Here is a 15,070-nt window from a genome sequence, read left to right on the forward strand (position 1 = left end):
ACATAATTTTATACATAAATAATTATATATCATTATATAATTAGATAAATTTAATTAATAGATAAAATAACATTCAATCATATAATAACATATTATTATTTATATATAAAATTGTGTATATTCAATTTTGAGTATTAAATTGGATACTCAGATAATATATTATCTTTTGATTATGTTTTAATTCAAGATCATTTAATCAGATAATGACACATCATTTGGGTATTAGGGTCAGTGCCCAAAACCAATCTTCTTGACAATACGAGTTCATAATTAATAGAAAAGACGCTTATTTTTATCCTAAAAAATTTATAAATAAGAATATAATTGTAACAAAATTATTTTAACAATTTTTTAATACTTAATGTGAATATGATAATCAAATTATCTCTACCACATCGTAAGCTACTAACTTTTAATGAAACTCATATGTTTTAATCTTTTCTTCAGATACTACGAAACATACCCATATAATTGTTATACGATAAAGGAAACCTAAAATTTGAGAGGCATGTTATATTATAACCATATATATACATGCTTGTATTCATATACAAATAAGAATATTAAATCATGATCCATTATTCATTAATTTTAATTTTAAAAAAAAAACAAAAAATATAAAAAGACTATAAACACTCTTATTAATTGCCAACTAATTTTAAATAAATCTTATTTAAGTTTGATTTAAATCAAATTTATTATAAATAAGAAAATAACTAAAAATAAGACTATAAATTATTTTATTGAATTAATAAAAACCACATGAAAACAAATAAAAAATTAATAAATTTTAGGGTTTTTTTTTTAATTACCATTCCATTCATTTATGAATAAGATTACAAATTTTATCATGGCAGTAGAGGAAAAAGAAAAAGAAAAATGGGCTTGACCTAAAAATTTTCCAAGTCTTTTTCTTCTTAGTCTTCTTGGCATCATTCATAATTGACGTTGAAGCTCCAAAATAGTGATTTTTGTTGACTTGAAATATGGGGTCAAGCTGATGGAATATCAAACGACTCTTCATTTCTACGGGGGCAGAACTTAGGAAGGAAGCAATATTCACAGCACAAGGATCTGAAAGCCATGAACAGAAACACATCAAAACTTCTCAAGATCTTACTGGCTCTCTTCGCTTTGAATTCTGTATCTTTATACCTCTATTTTTCTCACTCTAATTCTCATAACCACCACTCTCACGGCGACCTTGGTCCTAATGAGCGATCAAACCTCAGTCTGCCCCACCAATTCTCCAAAGCCTGGCCGATTCTCCCCTCTTATTTACCCTGGTCTCAGAACCCCAAAGTTCGTTACCAGTCTTGCGAGGCCTATTTCGGAAATGGGTTCACAACCCGGGTTGATCTCCTCCCGTCTCCGGCTGCCGGGAACGAAGGAGGCGGGGGAGGGTGGTTTCGTTGCTTTTATAGTGAAACCCTGAGGAGTTCTATTTGTGAAGGGGGAAAATTGAAGATGAATCATGAGAAGATTGCGATGTCAAAGGGCGGTGAAAGGATAGAGGATGTGATGGGAAGAAGAGATGAAGAAGAGTTGCCGGAGTATCAAAACGGTGCGTTTCAGATTGAGGGAGATGGGGTTTTGGGTTTTAGAGGGAAGAGAGTTGGGAAAAGGCTTGTGAATGATGATTTTCTTAATACGTATGTGCCACGTGGAGGGATTGATATGCATACAATGAGAGGGTTGATTGGGTCAATTGAGGTTGTGGATGCCAAGGTTTTTGATGAGTGTGAGCAGGTCTGAGTTTTAAAGTTTTGATCTTTTTGTTATTTTGATTTGGGGTTCATTTGATTGAATTTGATCTTGTTACGTTGATTGGTTGATTGGTATATTCTTTGGTATTGATGATCAAGTTTGTCTCTTTTGAATTGAATCTCAGGGTTTTGGGAAGGATGGATTCTCATTTATGGTTCATTGTTGTTCTCCTGATTTATTGGAATGTTATTTAATGCATTGATTGACTGTAAATTGAATTAATGATTGTTTGAAAGGATTTTAGTGTAGTTTTGGATGCAAAAATAAGATTTGTGTTGATTAATATATCGAATTGGAAAAGAATATACTGCTGGATTATATTTGAAGTTTTCAGTTAATAGGTTTTGAATGAGATGAAATGAAGTAATTAAATTTATACTAGTTGCTTTCTTTGTCTTTCTCATTGTATTGTCGTTCTACTTTTATGGAGTGATCTATTTTTGTGCTGTATATATTATTTCTAATGTTATAAGCTTACTTGCAGTGGTTGGAGGAGCCGACACTTCTGGTTACTCGGTTTGAGTATGCAAATGTTTTTCACACATTTACGGATTGGTATAATGCGTATGTGTCTTCAAGAGTTACTGGCTTGCCAAATCGACCTCATGTGATTTTTGTTGATGGACACTCTCAGGTATGTGGGTTCAATTTTTTACATGACTTGTTTGTTTTATCAGTTGCTATGTTGATATATCTCAACGTTTATTAGGAGGCCAATTTCCAGGAGTCATAAGTTCATTAGCATAGAATATTTTGTGAAAATTTTGTATTCGTTTGCTTGTTGGCTATTTATGTAACGAATAAAGTGAACTACCATACTTAAATTTGGAAAATTTTACTGAAATTGTTGGCATAATAGCTGAAGTTTGTCAATGAACGAAATTTCGGGTGAGGTTTTGTTTCTAAGGATCTTATAGGAGATTTCAAGTTCTGATGTAAATATATTGAATATCTATGATTCATTGAGGAATAGATTGATAACATCTTTTTGTCTGCCGTTGTTATTCATCAATTTTTTTTAAGTATAGATATGGTGTTAGAACACCACTGAATTATGTGGTTTCTTCCTTCCATAATGTTACAATCTGTTGCCTCCAGTTTTTTTTTTTAAAAAGAAAAGAAGAAAGAAAACAGTGTCAACAGCATGAATTTGGAATGATTTAAAATCTGATGACAAAATCATTTTCATTGTAGAAAATTTTAAGCATTGAGATGCTTAAATAATATTCATAAGGATAGGTCCTGTCATATTGTACAATCCAATGTTTTTATAATCGAATTGGACGTCAAACCGATCTAGTTGGACCATTTGACCGGTGGTTGAATAGGTTAATTGTTTAAAAATAATATTCAAAACAACTTTAATGGAATATATGCTCTAAGTTGATGATCGAATTCTTGGGTTCAAGTCCCAACAATGATTTTTTTTAAATTGATTGGTTTGCTTATGTCAGCAACCAGGTCAAACCCAGTCCAACTGCAAACAAAGGCAGTTTGAATTGTTGGATCGCAGTCCAATTCGGTCTAACTCCCAAAATAGTTCTTAAAAAACCATTTTTGTTTTTCCTAATGGGTGACGGTCTAATCAGTCTAGCCAGCTAGTCCTCTTCGGCTTTTAAATTTATGCTACAAACTGTTTGAAGAAGATTTTAATGTTAGACCTATTATGATGGGCTTTGAGACAAATGGAATATGAGTGTCTTATGGTCAATTCAACATGTCATAAAAACTGGACTGGACAGACCAGTTTGACCAGGGACTGGGAACATTTCACACTTGGTAGGGCCTTCGAACCAGGATGAACTGTGGTCGAACCAGCTCAAATCTGCCGTTTTACCCCTATGCTGATGTCAAAGTGAAAGTAAGAAATTTTTTTTACAATAAGGAAACACCACCAAGTCACACACCTTGTTTTTTTTTTAATTTTTTTATTTAACTTATCGTTTCGATATTACAAGGAAACTAAATTTTGTACTTGTTGGGACCAACACCTCATTAATGAACATAGTGAGTGTGTGACATTAGAGTAATACATTTTTAAATAAATGTATTTTGAATTTTATTTTTAATGATTAAGTAGGCAAAATAATATTAATTCAACCTGTAAACCAGTCTGGCTGTCAGTTAACCCAAAGTGGCCCATACACCTGGTTGTGCCTGCACTAGATCTGAACACATTGGTACCGATGTACTATTAAATATGACTTTCCAATTGTTTTTTCTCCTATACCTTCAAGTTTAGGTGATTTCCTTGCCATATGGAAGCAATTAGGGTGCTCTATAAACAAATTTTGGGCATCTATTGTTCTCAGATAGTCCCTTAGAGTTAATTACCATTTATTGATTCTGCGAAGAAAGCATAGCAATTATGGTAATCTTTTTATTGTATTGAGCATTCTTATAGATAGTACATTAATTTTTTCTCCTCATTGGTAGGGTGATCATAGATAAGCTGATAAATTTTGGTTTATTTACACTTAAATTAGTGATGCTAGATTTGATTATTGTGCTTTTGGATCTCAAGTTACAAGTTATGCCTCTAGTTTGTAGATCGTGTATACTTGTTAATGATGTGAGATTTGTTCCTAGTTCTCTACTCTGGTATTCCATGTTTTGTTATTGTACAATAACTGAACTGTCACTTCGTGACAATTTTTCAGACACAATTGGAAGAAACATGGGAAGCATTGTTTTCAAGCATTAGATATGCTAAAAACTTTAGTGGACCAGTTTGCTTCCGCCATGCCATTCTTTCACCTCTGGGATATGAGAATCCACTATTCAAGGGGCTGAGTGAAGATATACCTTGTCATGGAGCATCTGCACATGATTTGCGGCAAAACCCTGACGATAAAAAAACTGCACGTTTGTCTGAGTTTGGAGAAATGATTAGAGCATCTTTTGGGTTTCAAGTTAATAGACACCACATTGAAAAGCCAGGCTTGGGACATAATGTACTTTTTGTAAGACGTGAAGATTATTTAGCCCATCCACGCCACAGTGGTAAAGTTCAGACAAGGCTAAGCAATGAACAAGAAGTATTTGATTCTTTACAGAGTTGGGTGTCTGATAATCCAACATGTAAAATAAATCTTGTTAATGGACTGTTTGCGCATATGTCTATGAAGGATCAAGTCAAAGCCATTCAAGATGCCTCAGTAATTATCAGTTCTCATGGTGCTGGTCTCACTCACATGGTATCTGCTATGCCAAAAACAGTGATTCTAGAGATTATCTCTAGCCAATATAGACGCCCACATTTTCAATTGATTGCACGATGGAAGGGTTTGGAGTATCATGCCATTTATCTTGATGGATCATATGCCAAACCTGCAGTTGTTACTGACAAGCTTAGCAGCATAGTGAAAAATCTTGGATGCTGAATCATTTTTCGGTTTTTCCCCGAACTGATACACTCTCTGGGAGCAGGGAGTCTGAAGTGATCTAACTTGTCTCTTGTTTTCTCTGTTATACAGAAAATTCTTGAACCGGATTTCGTCATATTAAAGAGTTAAATCAAATCTGTTGTCAAACCAAGCAGGTGGCTCAGGAAATGCTACTGGTAGATAGAAGCCTGGACCCTTATCTTCTTTCGCAATTGTCATCAACGTTTTCTGGAAGATCAGTGAGCAAGAATTGGAATGGCAGTGGATGTTTTCCTGACAGACACTGAACTGATCAATACATCTGTGAGGGGACCAACAAATTTGAGTAATTTTTCTGGAAGCTTTTTTTTAAATTTACTCACACTGATTGCATCTGTACACGTTCGATTTCATTTTCGATTTTTCGGCATCAAATACATCATGTATTGTATGTCACATATTGATATTCGATGAAGAGAAAAAACCAGTTTAGAACTACATAAGTTTTGTTGCTGATACAGAGTTTACAGCCTTGCGTTCAAGTCTTTGAACTTCAGGAAATATGTTTGATGGAAAGTAGCTGCACTCATTTGGGTTTACATGTTACCAATGTTTTTAGACTAGGACCGGGCATTGACCCAGTCAACAGGGGCTGGTCCATGTCTTGACCTCTCTGACAGGCAATGAACTAATGAATTGTTTAAATAAATATTATAATAATTTTTAATCAATCAAAATTGAGGTGGTTGGAATGTGGTATACATAATTTTCTAAATGGAATAGGTTTGAGTTGTAGCAATTACAATTTTTTTTTAAAGAATTTTGATTAAATATAAATTTTGAATTGCATTTAATCAATGTGCCATTCATAGGGTTTGTATCCCAATAATGGTAAAATTTTACAAAAAAAAAAATTGGTTTGTTGTCGTGTTGACATTAGCATTATGATTTGGATTGACAATTGAACTATAACTTTGGCATCATTTGTCCAATTCAACTGTAGGTCGATCCCAACTTGACCCAGATTAAAAATTGGTCATCGGCTTTTGATCAAACCGATTAGATTTTGTGTGTGCGTATATATATATATATATATATATATATATATATATATATATATATATATATAAATGATGAATACTAATACATACAAACATAATAATATATTATAAAGACAAAAAATTGGTTAGCGTTGAATCATTAAATTGCATCAAACCAAGTTTAGTCTAAATTGGATTGCATCTTTCAAGATATTATTCAACCTATATTATATTTAGAAATATACGATATAATTGGAATCACACCAAGATTGGTGTGATCCAATAAGATTAGATTTTGATTGTGATTTTAGCCGTTAAATTACATATTTTCAAGTTGAGTTTGGCCTAATCACATCTTAGAAGATATAATTTAGCAAGATTCTGTTTGAATCCCACTAAACTAGGCGTGATTTGACAATATTGTATTCGATAGATATAATTCATATTAAATTCAATAACCACTTTCAAGGGTAGAATGGAAAATGCAAATGGTAAAATAGTTAAGGGTAATATGATAATTCTATTTGAGTATATCAACCTTCTTCCTTCTCAAAGGTATGTGTATATATTTTAAGAATTTAACAGGTCAAAATAGCTTTCCCAAACTTTAGATAGGGAGATTATAATTTACTTTTTTCATAAATGAGACTATATATTCACACACCGTTAAATATTATTGAATTAAAAAATAAAAAAGCCAAAGGACTTATTTCCACTCAAATATTTTTTTTTTCTAAGTTTTTACTATTTAATTTTAAAAAACTTTTTTATTAATCTATAGATGGTTGAAATTAACTAAATTCGTTAGTTCTAAAATTTTATCTTCATTTCTTTTAAATCCTAAAAATTAACAATTTTCTCTTTTGGTCAAGTTTTAAAAAATAACCTTTCCACCCTAGAGTTTATCTTTCAATCTCCTGCACCATCGTCAATGACCTCTCCCACCAACAGTCTCTCTTTCTTTATCTCTCTCTCTGACTGTCGATCCAAATAGAGAAGACGAAGATGAGAGATCTCATCTTTCCAAACAAAAACTAGATCTTCGTCTTCTTGGCTTAGATGAGCTGCCAGAGGGAGAGATGACGAGAGAGAAACCATCGGAGAGAGAAAAAACATTGGGAGGGAAAGACTATCATTGATAGCATCAAAAATTGAAAACTAAACCTTAGAAGAAAAAATGTTATTTTTTAAAATTTAGTCTAAAGGAAAAATTGTTAGTATCTGGGTTTAGAAAGAGAAAATGAGATAAAATTATAGTTTATTTTTATTATTATTATTATAGATAAAATGATAATTTTATCCTTAAAACTAATAAACTTAATATTTTATAAGTGGAGTAAAAAGATTTTTCAAAGTTAAAAGATATAAATTTACGAAAGAAGCAATCTTTTGATGGGAATAGGTGCTTTGGCCAATAAAAAATTGCAGAACTTTATTATGTAAGACGGAAAAAATTATAAAGTTATAAATTAGTTAAAAATTAGTAAAAACAAATGGAAAATCAATCATAAATATAACGAACACGTGGGCATGGCTGATGAATACGAAAATTTAAAAAAAAAAAACAGAACAAAACAAAAGATTTAGATACTTTCCACCGATTTTCGCGGGAAGCAAACAGACGATCAACTTTCCTTACTGGAGTGCAATAATAACTCTCCAAGAGAAAGCACAAAACAGGAAAATAAGCCATACCCTATGAAACCCTAACACTATAAACTGAAACTGTGAAACACATACACATATATTTTACGACCATGGAAGGTTTATTCAAATCCAAACCAAAAACCCAGAAAAATTCTGATGAAGTTGTTCGTCTAACTCGTAATCTTCTGGTTTCTCTCCTCTCCAATGAACACGATTTTGGTAAAAGAGATGAAAAGGTATTTACATGTGTGTGTATTTATACATATACATATATATATTCTCATGAACACGAGCATCATCTTAAATTCAGTAAAAAGTGTACATACAGATGAATGAAATGCTAAGTCTCTTTGTAAGTATTATTTATGTGTTAAAGGCTTTTTTTTTTCTAAAAATCTTTCGAAGGCAAGCTAGTGAATTTTGTTACTTGAAAGATTTATTTTTTTGTTAGGAAGGTGGGGTTGGTGTATTTATACCTTAAAGGTGAATGGCAGCCTGTACATTGCAATGTGAATGTATGGAAAAATGAAAATTTTGTGTTTGAAAATCACCCTTTTGTTCATGTGTGTTCAGGCTTGGTGGGTTTTTTTTTTTTTTTAAAGGATAGTGTGTATGGTTTTTTATCATTGTTTTGTTTTGCCATATATTATTGGAACCTGGTTCAAAGTGATATGATGATCAAGAGATGTTTTTCTTTTTTTTTTTTTTAAATGAAATTTTACTAAATTGTTTAGCCTTCACTTTTTTTCAGGTAGCTGAAATGAATAAGTTTATTCGGGATTTGAAGATAATTCTGTATGGAAGTGCTGAGTCTGAACCTGTTGCTGAAGCCTGTAAAAAGTTGACAGAAGAGTTGTTCGAAGAGAACACTCTACGCCTTCTCATTATCTGTCTTCCAAGGTTAAATTTGGAGGTGAGGTTTTGAAATTTGCATTTTTTTACTAGCAATGTTACGTGGACCTAAGTTTGAGCATTAAATTGGGTACGAGACAATATATTATCATATGATTAAATATAATTTTATTTTTAATTTAAAATCATAATAAATTATCTGGATATTTAATTGTATACTCAAAACTGGGTGTAAACAGTTTTATTATTTTGTATTGAATGAACAAGGATGGTTTTTCATATAGGCTCGCAAAGATGCCACCCAAGTGGTAGCAAATTTGCAGAGGCAGCATGTTGATGGAAGGCTAATTGCTACAATTTATTTGGAAAAAAACTTAGATCTTTTGGAAGTGTTGGTTTCTGGGTAAGCTAGCTGCTCTCCATGGCAACAGTTTTTTATAGGAAGTATTATTATATGTATAAACAAATTATCTTAACTTATTCATTCAACTTAATATGATAACATATGATTGAGTAATTTTAAAATTAGAGAAAAAATAAATAATTACATTACCTAATCGTATACTATCACTTCAATTTGTATAAATAAGTTATTAAGATTTGTATGTACTCATAATTTTATACTTTTTATAAGATATACAATTGCAAGTCTCTCATTAATAGCAGTTCTTGGAGTCTGATAAATTTCATATTGCTTTTCAACTCTTTACCATGGATTTTAGCTTCTGATGCTGAGGTTTATTTAGGTATGAGGACCCTGAAATAGCTTTGCATTATGGTGGTACGCTGAGCGAGTGCATTAGGCATCAGATTATTGCCAGGTAAAGTCATCTGAAGCCTTGTTTTTATAAAGAAAATATTGTTTATGATTACACAGTTGATTTTTTTTTTTCTTTTTAAGTGTCTTGGAATCAGAGTCCTTCAAGAAGATTTTTGACTATATACGGCTTCCACAGTTTGATATTGCTTCAGATGCTACAGCAACTTTTAAGGTTGATTCTTCTTGTCCTTTCTTTCTCCTTTTTGTGCTGCTGAGGGGATTCTTTGCACATAAAACAGTTACAAAAAGAGAATGAATGATCAACAATTTCTCCTCCTTGGTTTGGCTTTCGAGTGACTGAAATCTCTCTCTAATTTGTCTAGCTATTCAAGAGACTAGATTTTCTTCGCTTCCAGTGGCTTTCGAGATGCCAACTCTCTCCTTCAATCAGCCGAAAGCTGTCCAAATAAACCCCAATTTGCTCTCCACTCTCCTTTACCAATCCCTCTCTCTTTCCTCCTCATTTCCCTTTTTCATAACTGTCCATTTTCCCATTTCACAACTGCCTACCTCCCACCTAAATATGAATAGTAACATATTACTGTTGCTGCAATTTTTCTGAGCTTGTTTTAATGTTTGGTACTATTTTCTTGGTATGTATTTGATATGGGAATGTTAGATTTATTGTGACATGATTGGAAACATCAAAGTTTTACAAACCAATACTTGTTGGTTTTGAGACTGAATTAAAGCTGATTAAGCCCAAAACTTGCAGTATTTTTGCATACTCTTCAGCTTGAGCAATAGTTATTGTAAAATCCCAATCCAATACCTCGAACTACTATTAAGATATTGTCCCTTTTAGACAATTGGTTTATCATATTTTAGGATCATAGAGTATTTAACTAATTTTCTCTTATAATCTTCAAGTGATATGAAATGTTTATAAATACCTAACATTTCACCTGTATTTTGTCTATACGGGAGTTTAGTGTTACAATTATGTCCTTTGCTCATGCCTAATACAGTGCAATTTGCAGGAGCTACTGACAAGGCATAAGTCAACAGTTGCAGGATTTCTTTCCAATAATATTGATTGGGTAAGTTTTTTCACTAAACTTAAATGTCTACTTCATTTCCCGACTACAGAATGTAACATGGTATTTTTCTATCTGTTTCTGTGGTTCCAGTTTTTCCATGATTACAATACAAAGTTGCTCCAATCAAGTAATTATATTACAAGAAGACAGGCTATCAAGGTAACCAAAGGTTAAGATTTTTTTTCTCTATAATCTGTTTGGTCATGGAAGAAAATTAACTCTTCTACATTTCTGACTTGCTCTATAATCTGTTTCAGCTGCTCGGTGATATCTTACTTGAACGTTCAAACTCTGTGGCGTTGATACATTATGTTAGCTCCAAAGATAACTTGAGAATTCTGATGAATCTGTTAAGGGTATGATATTCATTAGTTTTCTCTTCCTTTAAGGAGTTGGGGCCTCTATATTTTGGCAATTCGAGACGTCAGGAACTTCCTAATCAACCCTAAAGCTACTCACAAAGCCCTAATATCTTTATATACATCTATTCTACCCCTAAGACTAAATCATGTATCCCGAAATCCCTCGATCCCAACACCGGATTTCTTGATTACAGGAGTCGAGCAAGAACATCCAGATAGATGCTTTCCATGTTTTTAAGGTCTGTTTTCAATGTTCATTCAGAATTTAAGCCTTTTGATGATTTGTTTGTTCTTCAACCTTTTGCTTTCATGTCACAAATTGTTGGCAGCTATTTGCTGCAAACCAATACAAGCCTCATGAAGTCATGAATGTACTAATTGCTAACCAAGACAAGCTTCATTGATTTTTTGCTGATTTCAGCACTGACAAAGGTAGTAAAATCTCAGTTGTATGTTATCTTCTTGGCAGTTGATCTTGAGAGATGAATGATCATGGCCTCATTTGTTGCAGCGGATGTGCAGTTTGAAGAAGACAAAGCTCAGGTGATGGCAGAAATTGCTAAACTGAGGCTGCAAGCTACCTAGTTATCCACCATTGACCAAATTTAGAACCCTTTGAGAAATTTAGAACACAAAGTTTTGCTCTTTATAATTGTTCTTCAATTGATTATTTATTTAGATTTGGTCAAAACTAAGATTAACTCTCAAACAAATCTTTGATGTTGAATGTTCTTGATATTTCATATCATGTGTAGTGCATACTCATCTTGTACAGTGGGCATTATCTTCTGCTTTTATGCCAATTTTGATTACATTCATAATCCTCTCAATTGAGCCTACTGCAAATATTTACATTTTGTAACATAGTAATTTCATATATTTATATATAAAAAAAAAAATCATTTTACAATTCTCCCCTTAATGTTTTAAACATAATATTTCACTAAACATATTTGGAAAACCTACAAATTAATCCTTATAATGGTACAATTCAAGTTTATGAACTCTAGTTATCACAACCATCACCATCTAAATCCAAAACCATCACCAACTCAAGTTCAAACCGATTACAGTGTCATCCACTCAAACTAAATCTGAACCACCCAAACCATCACCAACTCAAGTTCAAACCCATTGCAATGTCATCTACTCAAACAAACTCAAACTGCCAGGAGTTTGACCTACATATTTACAAAGCTACAATTGAGTCCTTACAATAGTACGATTCAAGTGTAGAACCCTAACTACAATCATATCCACAATTGCTCACCCAAGCTGGCATGTTGTGACAAACATGATTTACATGTACTTTCAAATTTTGTTGATTTAACTTGATATAATAATTTTAAAAAATGTAAAATGACAGAATCCATCGAGTGGAAAATGTTTCAAAGCTTAATTTTGTTGGAAAACTATAAACCACTCTTAACGAGATCACAAAAACTAAATCTATCATAACAATATTTTTATGTACACACTTTTAAGTACATAAATGATGTGTCAATCATATAATTGAATGTAATGAATCACATGATAACATATTATTTATATACTAAAAAATATATACACAATTTTATTGAATCTAGTAAACCTCAATAAGAGTTGAATAATGCTATTATGCATCACCATGTAATCGACATTATATCCTTGTTACTCAAATTGATACTCACTATAAGCTAGGATAGTTTTATTGATATGGGTAATGGGTTTGGAAGGAATGAATGCTAAAACATTCAACCGTACTCAATAAGCAAATCATGTAAAATCGACAATCTTGTAAAGATTTAAGGACAAAAACTCAGGTACCATTAATTCTAGGAAAACCTGGTTGGAGCATCCAAAATTAAATATTAAACAATAACAAGGTTTCAAAACAGGTTTAATAACTCATATCATCTCAAGTTCAATGTTGATCTAAAAAGAGAAAACACAAAGGTGGAACTAGAAAAATTGATCTGGAAGATGTGGAGTTCAGCAATCAAAATTTTAAGCAGCACCAGCTCCCTTGCCCTTCTTCCTCTGTAATTTCTTCATGTAGAACTCCAGCTCCTTGCCCTCCAAGATGTATCTGCCACATACATTTCAAATTACATACATTAATGCAAAGTCAGATGGAGCAACCATCATAATTAGTCTCACATCTAGCTTGGAACTTAACCAGCATTTTAACAAAAATAGCTTGAATCCATCTCCTAGTCCAACTAATAGGTGTATAAATAAGAAAAGGTTGGGAATTTCCTAATCCCATGAAAACAGAGAACAAAATGATAAAAAAATGCAAGCGATGGGTAACACAAGGTTTTCATAATATAAAGACTGAAAGGAAAAAAGGAGATCACATACCCATCAGCACGACCACACTGACCAGGTCGTGATGAGATGCAAGCTAACAAACGACCACCACCAAATTGCTCTTCAATATGTGGGTCAAGCTTGCGGTCCTTTTGTCGCTTCTCCAGCTTTCTTACAACATGGTTACTCTTCTTTGCCTCTTCAGTAGTAGTGGGAGCCTCACCTTCCTATTAAACATTTAAGTAACATATGGCTGTGAACACTCATCCAGTTTTCATGGGAGAATTAATCATGAACTAAAAAAATTGTAATCATCAGCTATTCATAAAAATTAGAATCAATATAACAAAAAACTTAAACGTAAGAGTCAATATATGCATTAGTAAATGTGCAACCGTGTTACCTCAGCTTCTTTCTTGGCTGAAGCTGCAGCCTTCTTCTTGCGACCAATGTCAACATCGTAATGCTGGAGATACCACTGCTTGAATGGAGCAGCATCAACCTGAACAATGGCACTCTTCACCAGAGTTTGAGTACGGACCAACTCATTGTTAGAGGCATTATACACCACATCTAGAATTCTAGTTTTACGGGTCACAGCCTCACTACCCCATGAGTAGTTTCCTGTATCGAGCCTCAGGGCTCGCCACTTGACGTTTCCACCTCTAACCCTAACCCTCCTAACTGTCTTGTTGCTTGACAGCTTGGTGTTAGCAGGTTGCCTCCCAAGCTCATACCTTAAACATAAAACAACATGAAATCAATTGAATCGGGACTCCTCCCCAGAACCTTAATTTATAAATATGAAAACACATTCCCATCCATGATAAGCCAAAACTTAATGGACTAACCTAAGGGTTTAATTGAAATTTTATTCACAAATAACACAAATCAAATTATCATTAATCTGATATGAGAGACAAATCTTTAACAGTATAAAACCTTTGAGATAAAGCATATCCAAACAACAAAACAAAATCCAAAACCAATAATAAAAAATCAAACTTATTCAAAGAACAACAACGAGATTTGAACATTACTTTCTCTTCTTCCTCCAAGCCTTCTTTTTGCCTCCAGTGGCACGTCTCTTGTGCATAGAATCACGAGAGATACCTATCAACAAGAGGTTGAAAATAAAAAATCATCCTTCTGCCATTATTTCAGGTTATAAAGATCAAAAAGTTAAAAACCCAGAAAATTAATAATATCAATAATACGAAAGATAAATCAGTTACCCATTTTGCTCTGTTAGAGAGATTTCAGGCTTCTTCTCAGACTCCAATGAAGCTGTGAAGTTTGGGGCTTGGCACGGAGAGAGAGAGAAGACTCGTGGTGGCTGAATTTATACATGCCATTTAACTAAACCCTAGTTCCTATTGGCCACAAACGACGTCGTCTAGCTAGAATCAGTGTATTGGGTTGGGCTTGCAATCAGAGAGAAATCAATGACTCACTGGGCTGACGCCCGGGGTATAAACTTGGCTGAATTACATGTGATGGTGCAAAATAATTTATTTATTTATTATGGAAAAAACTATTTTATCTTGAATTAGAATAAAATACATACATAATATTTAAAAAATTCGAATCAATTTTGCATTAAATTTTGGATTTTTCTTTTGATACGGTTAGATTCAATCTAAATTAAACCTAAACAAGGCTTTGCTCAAAATCAACTATAAATCAACAAGTTATAAGTCAAATTTGAACCAAATAAATTTAACTCTAAATTATATCTAAATTGTTATGAATTTTACTCATTTATGAAAATGAATCTAATATTTGACTTAAACATAACTCATTTGATCTAAACTCAAATAGCGTACGTTTCAACCCTATTATTTCATATTCCGAAATTTTCATGCCCTTTTAAAGAAATACTATA

General features: G+C 32.8%; 3 protein-coding genes across 3 annotated transcripts; 2 read left to right on the forward strand and 1 right to left on the reverse strand.

Annotated features, from left to right (window-relative positions):
* Positions 1-872: 872 nt before the first annotated feature.
* Positions 873-5,630, forward strand: LOC123202120 (beta-1,2-xylosyltransferase-like). Its single transcript, XM_044617873.1, has 3 exons — positions 873-1,749; positions 2,252-2,401; positions 4,428-5,630. The coding sequence occupies exons 1-3, from the start codon at positions 1,084-1,086 to the stop codon at positions 5,148-5,150; spliced, it is 1,539 nt and encodes a 512-aa protein (XP_044473808.1). The 5' UTR covers positions 873-1,083; the 3' UTR covers positions 5,151-5,630.
* Positions 5,631-7,796: 2,166 nt separating this feature from the next.
* On the forward strand, positions 7,797-11,320 carry LOC123202448 (putative MO25-like protein At5g47540). Its single transcript, XM_044618403.1, has 10 exons — positions 7,797-8,055; positions 8,571-8,732; positions 8,956-9,074; positions 9,418-9,495; positions 9,573-9,663; positions 10,472-10,531; positions 10,622-10,690; positions 10,789-10,887; positions 11,088-11,132; positions 11,223-11,320. The coding sequence occupies exons 1-10, from the start codon at positions 7,930-7,932 to the stop codon at positions 11,295-11,297; spliced, it is 924 nt and encodes a 307-aa protein (XP_044474338.1). The 5' UTR covers positions 7,797-7,929; the 3' UTR covers positions 11,298-11,320.
* Positions 11,321-12,676: 1,356 nt separating this feature from the next.
* LOC123202126 (40S ribosomal protein S8) lies at positions 12,677-14,548 on the reverse strand. The gene is made up of 5 exons (XM_044617881.1): positions 14,421-14,548; positions 14,226-14,298; positions 13,589-13,922; positions 13,237-13,412; positions 12,677-12,961 (listed from the first exon to the last, which is right to left on the reverse strand). Exons 1-5 carry the CDS (start codon positions 14,422-14,424, stop codon positions 12,880-12,882), a joined length of 669 nt encoding a protein of 222 aa, XP_044473816.1. The 5' UTR covers positions 14,425-14,548; the 3' UTR covers positions 12,677-12,879.
* Between the last annotated feature and the right edge of the window lie 522 nt (positions 14,549-15,070).

Source organism: Mangifera indica, chromosome 18 (genome assembly GCF_011075055.1).
Source record: "Mangifera indica cultivar Alphonso chromosome 18, CATAS_Mindica_2.1, whole genome shotgun sequence".
Lineage (NCBI taxonomy): Eukaryota > Viridiplantae > Streptophyta > Magnoliopsida > Sapindales > Anacardiaceae > Mangifera > Mangifera indica.

Excerpts from the sequence above, each read along its gene's own strand:
- LOC123202120 (XM_044617873.1), top strand. The coding sequence starts at position 1,084 with ATGAACAGAAACACATCAAAACTTCTCAAGATCTTACTGGCTCTCTTC. Across the intron at positions 1,750-2,251 it reads TTTTTGATGAGTGTGAGCAG|TGGTTGGAGGAGCCGACACT; the intron begins GTCTGAGTTTTA and ends GCTTACTTGCAG. Across the intron at positions 2,402-4,427 it reads TTGTTGATGGACACTCTCAG|ACACAATTGGAAGAAACATG; the intron begins GTATGTGGGTTC and ends ACAATTTTTCAG.
- LOC123202448 (XM_044618403.1), top strand. The coding sequence starts at position 7,930 with ATGGAAGGTTTATTCAAATCCAAACCAAAAACCCAGAAAAATTCTGAT. Across the intron at positions 8,733-8,955 it reads TTCCAAGGTTAAATTTGGAG|GCTCGCAAAGATGCCACCCA; the intron begins GTGAGGTTTTGA and ends TTTTTCATATAG. Across the intron at positions 11,133-11,222 it reads ATGCTTTCCATGTTTTTAAG|CTATTTGCTGCAAACCAATA; the intron begins GTCTGTTTTCAA and ends AATTGTTGGCAG.
- LOC123202126 (XM_044617881.1), bottom strand. Across the intron at positions 13,923-14,225 it reads GCTTGGAGGAAGAAGAGAAA|GTATGAGCTTGGGAGGCAAC; the intron begins GTAATGTTCAAA and ends TTTATGTTTAAG. Across the intron at positions 12,962-13,236 it reads CAGTGTGGTCGTGCTGATGG|ATACATCTTGGAGGGCAAGG; the intron begins GTATGTGATCTC and ends TGTATGTGGCAG.